General features: G+C 44.3%; 1 protein-coding gene across 5 annotated transcripts in view; it reads right to left on the reverse strand.

Annotated features, from left to right (window-relative positions):
* Positions 1 to 17,918, reverse strand: part of dclk1a (doublecortin-like kinase 1a) — a 186,072-nt gene that overhangs the window by 104,838 nt on the left and 63,316 nt on the right. For all 5 annotated transcript variants that reach the window (XM_045208230.1, XM_045208229.1, XM_045208232.1 and 2 more), the window contains one exon: positions 3,513 to 3,612. In XM_045208230.1, the coding sequence (XP_045064165.1) occupies positions 3,513 to 3,612 (100 nt within the window). The remainder of the gene's footprint in view (positions 1 to 3,512; positions 3,613 to 17,918) is intronic.

A 17,918-nucleotide genomic window follows, 5' to 3' on the forward strand; every position in this document is an offset into this window, starting at 1 on the left:
TTCCACTGGGCAGCTTCATCAGTGTCGTCAGCGGTAGCTAGTAACTAGGCACATTCGTTTCCCTCCCAGGATTACATTTCTAGTAGGATAGCAGCCTACACAAGGAATAAATCATTTTGGGTAGCCATCTAGATATCACTGTTTTAGTGTACTCGATGGGGAGCGCATGAACTGCAACCACACCGGGACACAGTGTCCTTTACAAACCTATGTGATTCGGTTCACTCGGCTGAGGCTCTCAGTTGCTCGACATACGTCGTCATTTTGCAGGCCAGGAGTGTCCTTATAGCCTCTCCCCGCTAACCATTTGTTTAATTTAAACAACATTGTTCCATAATGTTACATTATATTAGCTAAACCTGTTCACTTTACCAGTAGTATGCAAACATTTTGTGGCACAGAAAGAAAGGAAAATGTTTTGTAAGCAATGTTACCTCTAATCTGCACCCATGCGTTGCCACGCACTGCCAGGACAGGAGAAATGCCATGCTGTGCAGAGACACAAGAGGTCGAACTTCAGTGAGTTCGCCCCATTAGTTTGCACTATGTAGATCAACGTTTATTTCTGTGATTGAATCAACATTATATCAGCCCCTTTTGAATGCAACAAACCAAAACAAATCTAACTTTGCAAGATTGAGTCTGTGATTTTGTTGTAGGCAGAGCCAGAGCACAGCAGAATATAATTCTATTGGCAGGGGTAGCCCACGAACTGTCTTTCAATCACCTGTGAGTGAATGCACTTTTCAGATCAGTTCAGATCTCACCGTGTACACTTTTGTTGATATTCTTTGCTAGTTAGCGAGTTATTAGCCCAGTTATAGATAAGTATAGGTCAGCAATGGGGAGTACTGCTTCCTACAAGAGCACAAAACGTGCAGGCTTAGACTGCATTTCAAGCTGTCTTTGAAAAGCCAATCAGGTAAAAACCTTATGTCGCAATTAAAGGGGCAGTGTTGTATTTTGAGACAGGCTTGAATATGCAAATAAGCCAATAGGCAGAGGGGTAGCCTACATTGTCTAATTCTCTGTATGGTAATAATATAATGTTGTAGTGGTTTCTTGCATCATACAACAGAATACAATGCAAATTTACAGTCACCCATTTGGCCCATGGTGTTACAAACCAAGTACAAAAACATAAATTAAAAGTCTCATGCAATGTAGGCCTGCATTGAACACCACATATAGGCTACTGTAGGCTATATCATAGAAATCAAAAGCTATTGCCATGTGTAAATGTTATGGGATTTGCTCCATTGGTTTTTGTTGGTAGGCCTACATAATGCTCAAATAGCCACAATAACCTGTTGGCTACTGTCTAAAACTGTAAGAATACAGCCTATTGGCTACTGTCTAAAACTGTCAGGATACAGCCTGTTGGCTACTGTCTAAAACTGTAAGGATACAGCCTCAGTGTTCACTGTAAATGCACGCCCCGGAAGTAGCACAAAATTCTCACAACTTTCAAGTTTCCGCTCACAAGACCAAAAATGAGAGGGAACGTCGGTTGTTGGAGTCTGGTGAAATAATCTTTGATATTGTGTAGGCTATAGCAATGTTGTATTCGTTTTCTAGGGTTTGAAGTAGGTGTTTCTAGCTGTCTTATTTGTATTTGTTCAATGCCTCAATTGATTTCATAAACTATATTGGATGTATGCTGTAGGTTCATATCAACCCAATATGATGAATCCTGAAGATGAGACAAGGAAGCATGAGAAGGTGGCCCAGAGGAAGCCAGTCGTTCTCAACCCCTACATTGCCCCATTCTTCTAAGAGCTCAATGAGTTTGAATGAAGACCTCTAAGTACACGACACCAGCTTGATATGTCCCTTGTCGCCTGTCTTTTTACCCACAGAGTAACAGCCCTGGTGCCCTCTGTCTCTCAATTCTATTAATTATTTTTCTATGCTTGTCCTAGGGGTGAGAAGAGCTGAAAAATCAGAACTGATGAGGATTGTTTACGGAGCCCCGCGAGGAACACCTGATGCTGCGCTGACTTCTCTCTCCTGGATGCTCTCCTGCCCAAACTGTCCCATTGTGTGTCTCACTGCCTCTGAACCCCCTTTACCCCAAATAGAGTTGCCCCTGATCATATCTCTAGGATTGTACCCAATCCCAATTTTAACTCTGTCTCCCTCTCTCTCTCTCTCTCTCTTTGTCTCTCTCCCCTATACACACAGGCAAACAAAATCGTTTTTTAAATTAGCAATGTAATGATGCTCTTATTTGGTTACATATGTGTTAACTGTTGTTACTTCTATTGTCAATTATTTTGTTAATTTGAAGTTAATATTGTAACTAATTTGAATAAATCTATTTTATGTACAAATATATATATATATATTTTTTAACATTTAGATTTCAGGGATCATTTCCTTGTATTACAGTAAGGACAATTTTGTAATGTAAAATATATTACGGCATCTATACTACAGAAATACTGGTCAAATTTCACTGTCAATTTACAGCAGGCCCAAGACCCCATTTTGATATCTGAAAATTCTCGTGACCCGAGACCCAATTATGCAATTAAGAGCCACTGTTTACTTTTTTAATTGACAGTCAATTGCAAATTAGTCTAATTAGCATAATGTATCTTATCTCACCACCACTAATGAGATGGGTGTGGCTTGATGCATGTCATGTCGCAGCTTCTCAAAGTCAGGGGGCGTGGTCGACATCTCTCCTGTCACATCCAACCTGGATCGATATTTGTTTTTAATGCAGACGAGAGCACTGAATCAGTGTACCATGAGTTTTGATGCTCGGAGGGAGACGGCACAGTATTCCCTTTGAGTCAAGAATCAAATCACCTCCATAGTGACCCGTGAATGTGTCGTCTGCAGCATTCGGTCACATGACAGCTCGATCAGCTATTCGATTTCACTTACCGGCATGTCAACTGACCTAGGAACACAGTCAAACAGATTTCGCTGATTCGGTCACTCATCTGTAGAATGTTTTTATATTTCCCCTGCATGCTTGCGTTCAGTTCCCCAAAATATGTCTGTTACATAGGCAAGGAGACACATTTTCATTTTATTTTCACAGGAAGTCAACAAAGTCTGTTTTTTTACATCCGTTGCGAATGACAACACTTCCTCTCTCAATTCAAAAAAATCTTTCCAACACTCCCCCTCGATAACCACCAAGCCTCGGTGTGAAATAGAACATTGTCATGCTCTGATCCCATATCTCCACAAAGTTTTGCGAACAGGCGTGTGCGAAATTACCTGCTGCATATCTCAGAGTTCTGAGCTCAGCTCTTTTGCCGCCAGTTGCTCTCGGTGTATCCATTATCCCATATGGGGTCGCGACCCCTAGTTTGGAAACCGCTGCTCTAATATGTTTTACAGTAAGGATAATGCTGTAAATTTACAGGGAAAAGTTTTACAGTAAGGATAATGCTGTAAATTTACAGGGAAAAGTTTTACAGTCAAAGAAAGAGCTCTTTGTCACACACACACACACACACACACACACACACACAGGAAGTGAGGTATCTCACCACTCTCCTCCAGCTGGAAGTCGTCTTGGTATCTGTATTTTTCCGGTCCACACGCCACGAAGATGTCCTCGTCGCCGAAGAAGTCCTGGAGACACGTCACCTGGCGGAACACACAGTGACAGGAGGTTTAGTGGTCATACACACACACACACACACACACACACACACACACACACACACACACACACACACACACACACACACACACACACACACACACACACACACACACACACACACACACACACACACACACACACACACACACACACACACACACACACACACACACACACACACACACACACACACACACACACACACACACACACACACACACACACACACACACACACACACACACACACACACACACACACACACACACACACACACACACACACACACACACACAGCAGCGCAGCCACATTTCCGAGACCAGAGGGAAGAGGAGAGGATCGTGCATTTACGTGTGTGTGTGTGTGTGTGTGTGTGTGTGTGTGTGTGTGTGTGTGTGTGCGTTGTCAGCCATTTGTAATGATACTACTAAAATAATCTCAAATCTCACCCTGTTCAGCATGGAATCAATGTCTAATGATATGGAACACCTACAGACCTATCCTGATGGCGTCAACACCAGTTCCCTCTAAACTACAACACCTACAGACCTATCCTGATGGCGTCAACACCAGTTCCCTCTAAACTACAACACCTACAGACCTATCCTGATGGTGTCAACATCAGTTCCCTGTAACTACAACACCTACAGACTTATCCTGATGGCGTCAACACCAGTTCCTTCTAACTACAACACCTACAGACCTATCCTGATGGCGTCAACACCAGTTCCTTCTAACTACAACACCTACAGACTTATCCTGATGGCGTCAACACCAGTTCCTTCTAACTACAACACCTACAGACCTATCCTGATGGCGTCAACACCAGTTCCCTCTAAACTACAACACCTACAGACCTATCCTGATGGTGTCAACATCAGTTCCCTGTAACTACAACACCTACAGACTTATCCTGATGGCGTCAACACCAGTTCCTTCTAACTACAACACCTACAGACCTATCCTGATGGCGTCAACACCAGTTCCTTCTAACTACAACACCTACAGACTTATCCTGATGGCGTCAACACCAGTTCCTTCTAACTACAACACCTACAGACCTATCCTGATGGCGTCAACACCAGTTCCTTCTAACTACAACACCTACAGACCTATCCTGATGGCGTCAACACCAGTTCCCTCTAAACTACAACACCTACAGACCTATCCTGATGGCGTCAACACCAGTTCCCTCGAACTACAACACCTACAGACCTATCCTGATGGCGTCAACACCAGTTCCCTCTAAACTACAACACCTACAGACCTATCCTGATGGTGTCAACACCAGTTCCCTCTAAACTACAACACCTACAGACCTATCCTGATGGTGTCAACACCAGTTCCCTCTAAACTACAACACCTACAGACCTATCCTGATGGTGTCAACACCAGTTCCCTCTAAACTACAACACCTACAGACCTATCCTGATGGTGTCAACACCAGTTCCCTCTAAACTACAACACCTACAGACCTATCCTGATGGCGTCAACACCAGTTCCCTCTAAACTACAACACCTACAGACCTATCCTGATGGTGTCAACACCAGTTCCCTCTAAACTACAACACCTACAGACCTATCCTGATGGCGTCAACACCAGTTCCCTCTAAACTACAACACCTACAGATCAGATTAACAGTACAATACATACAGGCCAATCTTTATGATGGCAGCCATTCCTAATGATAGTAATACTGCGTAATGATCTCAAATCTCACTCATGGACAGGACTAACGATATGGAACACCTATAGGCCTCTCCTAATGGTGTCAACATCAGTTCTCTATCCGTTTCTAATGATCTGTTCAGCATGGACAGGACATGTCTAATGAAATGGAACACCCAAAGGCCTATTCTGATTAGGTAACACTCTCGCGCTCCGGAAACATATGCTTCCCCCTGTGGTGGGGATTACGGTTCGATTCCTGCATGAGTCCTATACGCATGTTCTCCATAAAAATAAAACACAAATCCCGTTAGAAATCTACTGAGTTTCCACACAATTAACGGCTTCGAATCCATCCTGATTCCATTATCAGCTAATCACTAACTGCGTTTGTTACCATGTGGGAGGTGGAAATTTACCGTAAATACCAGTTGGATGAGTTCCTGTGATTTGAACTATTTGAGAAATGCAGATTGGTTAATGGCCAACAAGTTGTGTCAACCATAAACTAAAAGTACAGCTTGTAAACAAATTATGGAGTTTAAAAACCACATTAATAGATTGCTTTTTATAAATAATGTTTTGCTGTTGCATTTAACTGCCGAAAATGCTGTTATAGAGGCCATTTCCTTAGTAGGTGATGTCAGAGGTCACCATGTGGGAGAAGTGAGTGCTCAGGATGATAGACGAGTGTCCCACTAGTAATTACCCGTTTGAGGTAAATTCCCACTTGGTTATGAACGCACCATGACACTGCTTCCTTCAGTGCCAGATTGGTCTGTAAATCTTAAGTGTCTTTTCCTATGAAATGACATGCAAATTATTTTCAGCCTAGGTTTCGTTTCAGGGCTGGGTTGTATTTAAATGTTACTACACACCAGCATGGCAATGTTTATTAATCAGAAACACCTGCTGCAAAGTTATTCATATTTGCGAGTTGTCTGAGAGCCAAACAGCTTTTCTCTGTAGTCTACACAAAGGAAAATAATTGCCTATATCGCACAAATTTATAAAAACAAAAATGAGCTTTTTGGGTCTTAAATTAAGGTTTGGATTAGGCTAAGGTTAGCCGTGTGGCTAAGGTTAGCGGTGTGGCTAAGGTTAGCGGTGTGGCTAAGGTTAGCGGTGTGGCTAAGGTTAGCGGTGTGGCTAAGGTTAGCGGTGTGGTTAAGGTTAGCGGTGTGGTTAAGGTTAGCGGTGTGGTTAAGGTTAGCGGTGTGGCTAAGGTTAGCGGTGTGGCTAAGGTTAGCGGTGTGGTTAAGGTTAGCGGTGTGGCTAAGGTTAGCGGTGTGGCTAAGGTTAGCGGTGTGGCTAAGGTTAGCGGTGTGGTTAAGGTTAGCGGTGTGGTTAAGGTTAGCGGTGTGGCTAAGGTTAGCGGTGTGGTTAAGGTTAGTTAGGTTTAAAAATCACATTTTGAGAAGAGAAGATGGCTGTGTTAACTAGTGTTAACCAACTAGTTAACCAACCCTTCACTTGGCAGCCTTGCCATGGAGCAAATTAAAATAGGGGGGTGCAAACTAATGCTTTTGCACCTCCCTTTTTTTTTATCAGCAAATTATCATAATCCATTGGATCGTTTGTCAAGTTGCATTTATTTTTTGAGCTAGTCTGCATGAAAAAACAAATATACGATCATTTTATACATGGTAAAATTGCGTGATATGATTGCATTTTAAAACCTCGCTCCCCTCCATCTCCTCAAGATGAATGGTTTTGACCACTAACTTTTTTATGCCAATTTGTTTCACATGGCTCGGGTGTGCAGGGTTTTCTCATTTTTCGAACATTATTCCATTGATCCTAAAGAGAAATGTCCACCCACCGGGCTATGCAAAATGAACTCGCCCATTGCTTCAATACACGCTCCAAACCGTTCAATAGTTAAAAGACTATCCATGTTACCAGAGCATATATTCTTTATATTTCTATGGTGGATTCGTGGCCGCAATTTAGATATATAGAGCTAGCTAGCTTGCTGAAATGATAAGAGAGAACCAAGAATATAGCTAGCTATTTGATAATGTCCGTGTGCAGGACCGACATGGTTTCACTGGAATTGTCAAACAGAAAGAGTCAGACAAACGTCAAATCAAATTTTATTGGCCACATGCGCCGAATACAACAGGTGCAGACATTACAGTGAAATGCTTACTTACAGCCCTTAACCAACAGTGCATTTATTTTTAACAAAAAAGTAAAAATAAAACAACAACAAAAAAAGTGTTGAGAAAAAAAGAGCAGAAGTAAAATAAAATAACAGTAGGGAGGCTATATATACAGGGGGGTACCGATGCAGAGTGAATATGCGGGGGCACCGGCTAGTTGAGGTAGTTGAAGTAATATGTACATGTGGTTAGAGTTAAAGTGACTATGCATAAATAATTAACAGAGTAGCAGCAGCATAAAATGATGGGGTGGGGGGGGGCAGTGCAAATAGTCCGGGTAGCCATGATTAGCTGTTCAGGAGTCTTATGGCTTGGGGGTAGAAGCTGTTGAGAAGTCTTTTGGACCTAGACTTGGCACTCCGGTACCGCTTGCCATGCGGTAGCAGAGAGAATAGTCTATGACTAGGGTGGCTGGAGTCTTTGACAATTTTGAGGGCCTTCCTCTGACACCGACTGGTATAGAGGTCCTGGATGGCAGGAAGCTTGGCCCCAGTGATGTACTGGGCCGTACGCACTACCCTCTGTAGTGCCTTGTGGTTGGAGGCCAAGCATATGCCATACCAGGCGGTGATGCAACCAGTCAGGATGCTCTCGATGGTGCAGCTGTAGAATTTTTTGAGGATCTGAGGACCCATGCCAAATCTTTTCAGTCTCCTGAGGGGGAATAGGCTTTGTCGTGCCCTCTTCACGACTGTCTTGGTGTGTTTGGACCATGATAGTTCGTTGGTGATGTGGACACCAAGGAACTTGAAGCTCTCAACCTGTTCCACTACAGCCCCGTCGATGAGAATGGGGGCGTGCTCAGTCCTCTTTTTTTTCCAGTAGTCCACAATCATCTCCTTTGTCTTGGTCACGTTGAGGGAGAGGTTGTTGTCCTGGCACCACACGGCCAGGTCTCTGACCTCCTCCCTATAGGCTGTCTCATCGTTGTCGGTGATCAGGCTTACCACTGTTGTGTCGTCGGCAAACTTAATGATGGTGTTGGAGTCGTGCCTGGCCATGCAGTCGTGGGTGAACAGGGAGTACAGGAGGGGACTGAGCACGCACCCCTGAGTGGCCCCCGTGTTGAGGATCAGTGTGGCAGATGTGTTGTTACCTAGCTAAGGATTCTTCAACCCTGAACATGTCAACAGCTCGTACAGGCACGGTTTAGCGAAGACTCGTCTCTTGACAGGTAGGCTGGTAGTCTTTCTGAGATAAATTATTTTCAACTGACTTACAGTATGCCTGTCTTAACTGAAATGGTGCTCACATCACTTTCATTAGCTGGCTAAGGTTAGCATGCTAATGAGTTACACTGACAGCTGTCAGTCAGCGCCCTACTTGTCGTTATTTCTCTACTCCAAGTGGAAATCACCACAATGTTCCCACCCCCAAATTAGTGTAAGGGATAGTTGATTGGTTAAGACCATTGCCTCTTCGCTGACCCAGTCAATCAGTAAACAGAACCAAGACATTCTAAGGAAGGTCCAATAAACCTCAGTGTTATTCAGAAGAGGCGGGACTAACAATCACGTTCTGCGCGATATGAGAGAGGTGTAAAGAAATGCTGAATAGAGCGCCGTGATAAAAAGCTTACAGAACAAAAGACACAACAAAAATAACTTCACAAAACAGTTTTTAAAAAAATAATGTGACTTAACCTGAAATCAGTCAACTGGAGAACGGAAGATAAACTTTATGTGTAATACTATTCGTATTCTTCGGTGCTACAAGTGGAGCGAGAGACCACCAACGTTTCGCTGGGGCACAGAAGATTGGCTAGCTTGCTAGTGGCACTGTGGACCGGAGAGTCTTCATCTACAGAGAGGCGAGTTAGCAGCAGCACGGGATCGGGACCATCAAAGTCGAGGATCGGGACACCGAATAGCAGCAGGGAAGTTGCAGCTCGAGGAAAGAGGAACTAGAGCACTTAGACTTAACGCCGTTCATAAAACAGGATAGTAGCGGTGTGAACGGACAGTGACTGTGCGAAGTTGGCAAGAATAACGATTAGCCACAGTAACAGACAGTGCAACATACGCAAATACAGCTGGAACCTCATGAGTTGGAGCATGTTGCTAGCTCTGACTATAGAAGCAGATTACTAACTAATTCTAGCTGAAGATCATTCGTTTGGTAACTGATATGAGAGAAGCAGACTTGTGATTTGACAGTGACTGTAAGAGAAATAACATTATTCTCTCATGGGAGAAAAGATGAAGGGAGCTGAAAGGACCTTGTCACTGAAGACAGTTTAGCGCTTGAGTCGCTGGTTTATTTAGTTAAACGGGACTGTGTTGAAACAAAATCAACTTTATTATTTTATTTTATTGACTTTCAGGTTATCTGATGTGGCAGGGCTTGCAAACTATTACGGATTACAAAGGGAAACCCAGCCATGAGCTGCCCACTGACGCAAGCCAACCAGACGAGCTAAATGCCTTTTATGCTCGCTTCGAGGCAAGCAACACTGAAGCATGCATGAAAGCACCAGCTCTCCGTAGCCGATGTGAGCAAGACCTTTAAACAGGTCAACATTCACAAGGCCGCGGGGCCAGACGGATTACCAGGACGTGTACTCAGAACAGGCGCGGACCAACTGGCAAGTGTCTTCACTGATATTTTCAACCTCTCCCTGACCGAATCTATAATACTGTTACGGATACAGGTATCCTGTGTTCTTGTGTGTTTCTCTCCTTCTGCCCTAATCACAGGTGTCCTGTATGTTCCTGATTGGTGGTCGTTGAGGTGTCTGCTGATTGGACCAATCAGTGAACATTCCTGTGAATAGCACCACCTGTTACTCGTTTGTTCAATCACACAGCCCATTGTATAAAAAACCAGACTTGTGTTTGTTGCAAGAGAGAGATTTTTGCCATATGTGAGTATGGACACGGTGGTGTCCTGTGTGATGTGTACTCACTAAGTTGTTGGTTACCCTATTGGTAACTTTGTTAGAATATATTTCTTTACCTGAGTGTGGATACTGTTGTATCCTGTGTACTTATTTAATTGCTGATTACCCTGTTTAGTAGCTTTGTGTGTTTCTGGGAAAAGGGGAGTTTAAGCTAGTTGCCCTTGGGCGTACATTACCCGTAGGGAAGAATTCTGTCTAAAAACACTAGTTAGACCTGAGCGGACCACCCACTGTACTTTTGTATGACTAGCAGTAGCCTAGCGGTTCTTCAGGCAGGCTAGATCAGTTTAGGGGGTTTTACACTATTGTTTCCTTTCTTGGGTCCTGCTCAGCCCTTTTTCCCAAACCTTTACCGTGTGTTTAGCAATAAACCATTTATGTTTGACGGTAGTTCATGGTTGTTGTGTCTTTTTTGGTTCTCACTGTTCCAGGTCACACTTATAATTTGCATAATTTATGTTACGGGTCTCATGTCCATCCACCCTAGACGTTTAGAGCCACGGGGTTCGTAACATAAAGTGGGGGCTCGTCCGGGATCTATCCCATGCTACTCATGTAAATTAGTAAGTGTCTGGTTCAGTGTTGAGCTTGGCAGCTGTACTACCTGTTTTTTTTTGTGTGTTCAGTAGTTGACGGCTCGTGTTGCTAGTAGGATGGCTACTTTTGAGTTAGGGGCATTTTTGGAAAACCCTACGTGGGGGGTTTTTGAGAATTGCCGTAGAGTGGATCTACAGGCTTTGGCTGACCACTTTTCTTTACCCATACCGAGGGGTTTAGTGAAAGCAGAAGTTAGGGAAGTAGTGTTAGAAATATTATTGAGCGAGCGAGTGCTTGTGTTACCGCCGCCTGAGTCTGCTTCTCATGTAGGGGATGTGGTTGCTGTTTCTGTAAGCCCATCAGTGTCTGAGGACGAGGCTAAGGCTCCAGCCACATTGCCCCGTTATGACCCACTCTCCCCACTGACTGACAGTGATGCCAGGATCGATGTCCGCTCGACGCGGCTCCAAATGGAGGCGGAAGAGCGGGCACAAATCAGGCAAGACAAGCTGGAGATGCGTAAGCTAGAGGCAGAACAGGAGACGCGTAAGCTAGAGGCAGAACAGGAGACGCGTAAGATGGAACTGGAGATGCGTAGGCTTGATCAAGAACTGGAGATGCGTAGAATGGAACTAGAGGCAGAAACAGCGAGGTTAGTCTCTGCTAATACTATGCCTGCTAGTGAGCCATCCTCACCAGTTGTGTCATCTGCTACGTTTGATATTAGTAGACAGATCACCTTGGTACCTGTGTTTAGGGAGTCAGAGGTTGATTCCTATTTCAGTGTGTTTGAACGTATAGCGGTAGCATTGAAATGGCCCGAAGAGGTATGGTGCCTATTACTTCAGTGTAAACTGACAGGTAAAGCCCAAGAGGTTCTGGCAGCGCTACCTCTTGAAGACAGTTTGAATTATGAAGTGGTCAAAGCTACTGTTCTTCGTGCCTATGAGCTTGTTCCTGAGGCATATCGACAGAGATTTAGGTCTCATAAAAAGTCTCCTACTCAGACTTATGTGGAGTTTGCTAGAGACAAAGGAAATCTGTTTGACAAATGGCACAGTGCAAGTAAGGTAACTGATTTTAACTCTCTACGGGAGTTAATCTTGTTAGAAGAGTTTAAAAATTGCTTACCGGAACGCATTGTAGTTTATCTGAACGAACAGAAAGTATCCTCACTGTCGGAAGCGTCTGTATTGGCAGACGAGTTTGTGTTGACACATAAGAGCGTGTTTTCGGCTCGTACGGAGAGGAGGGCTGCGGAGTTGCTAACTTCTAGTCCTAGTCGACCAGCAGTACATCCAGCACGCCCAAAAGATGTGCGTCACTGTTTCTATTGTCATAAGGTGGGACATTTGGTTAGTGATTGCTTTTTGCTTAAACGCAAACCGGGGATGCCTCAGCACGCCAGGCCGCCAACGGGTGTTGGGCTGATTCGTACAGTTGTAAGGCCGGAATCAAGACAGAAGCCTCATAGTGAATGTGGTTTGAAAGTCCCTGTCCTAGATCACAGTTATGAACCGTTTATTTTTGAGGGGTTTGTTTCTATATCGGATGACGAAGCGTCTCAGCGTCCAGTTAGAATCCTCAGAGATACTGGTGCGGCGCAGTCGTTCATACTAGCTGATGTGTTGCCCTTGTCTAATAATACATATTGTGGTTCCAGTGTGTTAGTACAAGGAATTGAAATGGGTTTCGTCCCAGTGCCATTGCACTTTGTGAACGTACACTCTGAGTTAGTCAGTGGATTGTTCAGAGTTGGCGTACGTCCTATGTTGCCAGTAAAAGGGGTGACATTTATAATGGGCAACGATATTGCCGGAGGAAAGGTAATACCCATATTGGAGGTATTGGATAAAAGTGACCAGTCTCTCTCTGAGGAGCTGGCACAGGGTTATCCAGATGTGTTCCCCGCTTGTGCTGTCACACGTGCTCAAGCACGACAAGTGGGTGAAGTGATAGATTTGTCAGACACGATTCTATTCAGAGAGTGTGACCCAGAGGATAGTTCGGGTGCTACCTCTGGTAAGCTGATGCAGTCTGACCAACAGCCCAGAGAAAGGAAGAAGGATGTGGAACTTGTTGCGGAGGCAATACAGTTACCAGTTACTCGTGAGCAGCTGATCGCTAACCAACAGGTTGACATTAGCCTGGCTAAATGTTTTTCTGGTGTTGTCTCAGAGGAGGAGCTAAAGAAGAAAAACATGGCATACTTCATTGATGGTAATCTCCTCATGCGTAAATGGACATCCCATGTTGACGCTGGCGGAGATTGGAATGCTGTTTACCAAATAGTGATTCCTACAGCCTTTCGACAAAATGTTTTATCCCTCGCTCATGATCACCAGTGGTCCGGACATCTGGGAGTCACCAAGACTTATGATCGTGTTTTGCGACATTTCTTTTGGCCTGGCTTAAAACAAGATGTGGCTCAGTTCTGTCGGACTTGCCACACCTGTCAAGTAGTTGGGAAACCGAACCAGGTTATTTCCCCGCGCCTCTTTGTCCCATACCGGCCATAGGTGAACCCTTCGAACATGTGATGGTTGATTGTGTTGGACCATTACCAAAAACAAAATCTGGTAACCAGTTTATGTTGACAATTATGTGTGTGGCCGCCAGGTACCCAGAGGCCATTCCTCTGCGAAAAGGGGTTGGATAATGTGTTGGCAGATGCTTTGTCTCGTGTGTAATGATCTAGGTTTTTTTTTGTTATCCCGGCAGGATGATTTGTGAATTTGGGTGTTGTGATAGTACGTGTGTCGCAAACCATTGTGGTTTGCTCTTTTAAGGGTGGGAGTGTTACGGATACAGGTATCCTGTGTTCTTGTGTGTTTCTCTCCTTCTGCCCTAATCACAGGTGTCCTGTATGTTCCTGATTGGTGGTCGTTGAGGTGTCTGCTGATTGGACCAATCAGTGAACATTCCTGTGAATAGCACCACCTGTTACTCGTTTGTTCAATCACACAGCCCATTGTATAAAAAACCAGACTTGTGTTTGTTGCAAGAGAGAGATTTTTGCCATATGTGAGTATGGACACGGTGGTGTCCTGTGTGATGTGTACTCACTAAGTTGTTGGTTACCCTATTGGTAACTTTGTTAGAATATATTTCTTTACCTGAGTGTGGATACTGTTGTATCCTGTGTACTTATTTAATTGCTGATTACCCTGTTTAGTAGCTTTGTGTGTTTCTGGGAAAAGGGGAGTTTAAGCTAGTTGCCCTTGGGCGTACATTACCCGTAGGAAGAATTCTGTCTAAAAACACTAGTTAGACCTGAGCGGACCACCCACTGTACTTTTGTATGACTAGCAGTAGCCTAGCGGTTCTTCAGGCAGGCTAGATCAGTTTAGGGGGTTTTACACTATTGTTTCCTTTCTTGGGTCCTGCTCAGCCCTTTTTCCCAAACCTTTACCGTGTGTTTAGCAATAAACCATTTATGTTTGACGGTAGTTCATGGTTGTTGTGTCTTTTTTGGTTCTCACTGTTCCAGGTCACACTTATAATTTGCATAATTTATGTTACGGGTCTCATGTCCATCCACCCTAGACGTTTAGAGCCACGGGGTTCGTAACAAATACCTACATGTTTCAAGCAGACCACCATAGTCCCTGTGCCCAAGAACACCAGGGTAACCTGCCTACATGGCTACCGACCCATCGCATTCTCATCTGTAGCCATGAAGTGCTTTGAAAGGCTGGTCATGACTCACATCAACACCATCATCCTGGAAACCCTAGACCCACTCCAATTTGCATACCGCCCCAACAGATCCACAGATGACGCAATCTCGATCGCACTCCACACTGCCCTTTCCCACCTGGACAAAAGGAACACCTATGTGAGAATGCTGTTCATTGACTACAGCTCAGCGTTCAACACCATAGTCCCCTCCAAGCTTATCACCAAGCACAGGACCCTGGGACTAAACACCTCCCTCTGCAGCTGGATCCTGGACTTCCTGACAGGCCGCCCCCAGGTGGTAAGGGTAGGTAACAATACATCCGCCACGCTGATCCTCAACACTGGGGCCCCTCAGGGGTGCGTGCTTAGTACCCTCCTGTACTCTCTGTTCACCCACAACTGCGTGGCCAAACATGACTCCAACACCATCATTACGTTTGCCAACGACACAACAGTGGTGGGCCTGATCACCAACAACGATGAGACAGCATATAGGGAGGAGGTCAGATACCTGGCAGCGTGGTGCCAGGACAACAACCTGTCCCTCAATGTGAGCAAGACAAAGGAGCTGATCGTTGACTATAGGAAAAGGAGGGCCGAACAGGCCCCCATTAACATCGACCGGGGTGTAGTGGAGCGGGTCGAGAGTTTCAAGTTTCTTGGTGTCCACATCACCAACAAACTATCATGGTCCAAACACACCAAGACAGTCATGAAGAGGGCACGACAACACCTTTTCCCCCTCAGGAGACTGAAAAGATTTGGCATGGGTCCCCAGATCCTCAAAAGGGCAGAACTGAAAAAAGCGTGTGCGAGCAAGGAGTCCTACAAACCTGACTCATTTACACCAGCTCTGTCAGGAGGAATGGGTAAAAATTCACCCAACTTATTGTGGGAAGCTTGTGGAAGGCTACACGAAACGTTTGACCCAAGTTAAACAATTTAAAGGCAATGCTACCAAATACTAATTGAGTGTATGTAAACTTCTGACCCACTGGGAATGTGATGAAAGAAATAAAAGCTGAAAGAAATCATTCTCTCTACTATTATTCTGACATTTCACATTCTTAAAATAAAGTGGTGATCCTAACTGACCTAAAACAGGGAATTTTTACTAGGATTAAATGTCAAGAATTGTGAAAAACTGAGTTTAAATGTATTTGGCTAAGGTGTATGTAAACTTCCGACTGTATATACTAGGCGGTGTCAGAGGAAGGCCCAACGTACCGGAGCGCCAAGTCTAGGTTCAAAAGGCTCCTTAACAGCTTCTACCCCCAAGCATAAGACTGCTGAACAGTTAATCAAATAGCCACCAAGATTATTTACATTGACACCCCCCCATTTTGTTTTTACACTGCTGCTACTCGCTGTTTATTATCTATGCATAGTCACTTTACCCTTACCTACATGTACAAATTACCTCGACTAACCTATACCCCCGCACATTGACTCGGTACCAGTAACCCCTGTATATATCCTCGTTAGTACCTTGACTAACCTATACCCCCGCACATTGACTCGGTACCGGTACCCCCTGTATATAGCCTCGCTATTGTTATTTTATTTTATTTTTTATTTTATTTTCTTTAGTAAATATTTTCTTAACTATTTATTGAACTGCATTGTTGGTTAAGGGCTTGTAAGTCAGCATTTCACGGTAAGGCCTACACCTGTTGTATTCGGCGCATGTGTCAAATAAAATAAAACAGGAATTTTATTTGAATCAAGGGTTGATTATCTACAAGGTCATGGCTAGAATGACTGTTTGAATATTTCAACAACTAGTGTCTATTTTGGTATTGGTTATTGAAGGTTAATGAGTGTGGTTTTGAAACTACTGATTCTTTTTGAGTGTTTAATGCTGATGGTTGGAGAACTCAATCCACTGCTCTTTTTTCTTTTAATTGAGTGTTATCAGTCTGAAGCTATATTTACATGTTAGTCATTTAGCAGACGCTCTTATCCAGAGCGACTTACAGTTAGTGAGTGCATACATTTTCATACTGCCCCCCCCCCCGTGGGAATCGAACCCACAACCCTGGCGTTGCAAACGCCATGCTCTACCAACTGAGCTACATCCCTGCTGGCCATTCCCCGTCCCCTACCCTGGACGACGCTGGGCCAATTGTGCGCCGCCCCCATGTGTTGGGTTATTCACACAACCCAACTGGCTGGGTGAAAATAACTTAACATGTGTTATATCCACTATTTTACATTTTAGTCATTTGGCAGACGCTCTTATCCAAAAGCGACTTACAGTTAGTGAGTGCATACATTTTCATACTGGCCGCCCCGTGGGAAACGAAACCCACAATCCTGGCGTTGCAAACGCCATGCTCTACCACCTGAGCTACACGGGGCCTATATCATAGTGATAGATTGTATACAAAAACTATTGAGGCACCATACTGTTGCTTTTGTTTTGGTGTGTTGACTCTCGAGACTCTGGACTCCGTACCACTGCTCCTAGTGGATGAACATTGTTTATGTGACACATTCTATAACTCTAAAGGAAGAATAGAAGAGACTGATACACTCCATGTGAATGGGTGGAATAAACCAAATAATTCTAAACGTTTATCTGGACTCACCGCATGGATTGATTAATAGAGACCATACTATTGCACTCTTACATTAGCAGCAGCCTGCATCAGTCTTCGAGCTGGAACCTAAATGAGAATTTCCTCTCTAGGACAGGAATTAGGTGCGACAACTTCCTCTGGGGTGGGCCTTTAACTTTAACGTTAAGGAAAATGTTAGGGTTAGGGTTTAGGGTAGGGACGTCCCAAGGATATAGCACAGACCGCGCCAAATGCGCACTTGTGACTCTCATTAAGGGGCGGTGTCTGTAGCGCGGTACATCTCCCACTCCGGGGTAATGTGATGGGCTGTCACTGTTAAGTAATTGGCCAATTCAATGAAAACTTTGGCTTGGTGACATTTTTGCAAGGGGGAAGTTTATAACGTGGCTCGAGCACTCTCACGAGTTGCTGAAACCCCTTATTCTCAACCACCGAGAATGGGCGGATATCCGCTATAAACCAAAGACCATAGAATCAGCTGCCAAGGGCTGCTAGAATGCAGAGAGGAGAAATGACGTTGTGTTGTTGTTTCTTTGCGTTTCCGTCTTGCTCCGGTCTGCGTAAATGTGTCAACAACTCTCTGTACATCGCCTTTGTAATCTACCGGGAAGACAAAATGTTCCCAAACTGGAGATTTAAAGGATGATTGAGGATCCTCCAATTCTGGCTTATCGACCGCACCACTCGTCCTCGTACAGAACTAGTTCCCGGCTGCGCCTCACAAAAAGACAGTTTGAAATGCCCCAGTTAAGAT

Source organism: Coregonus clupeaformis, chromosome 27 (assembly GCF_020615455.1).
Source record: "Coregonus clupeaformis isolate EN_2021a chromosome 27, ASM2061545v1, whole genome shotgun sequence".
In the NCBI taxonomy this organism is placed as follows: Eukaryota; Metazoa; Chordata; class Actinopteri; order Salmoniformes; family Salmonidae; genus Coregonus; species Coregonus clupeaformis.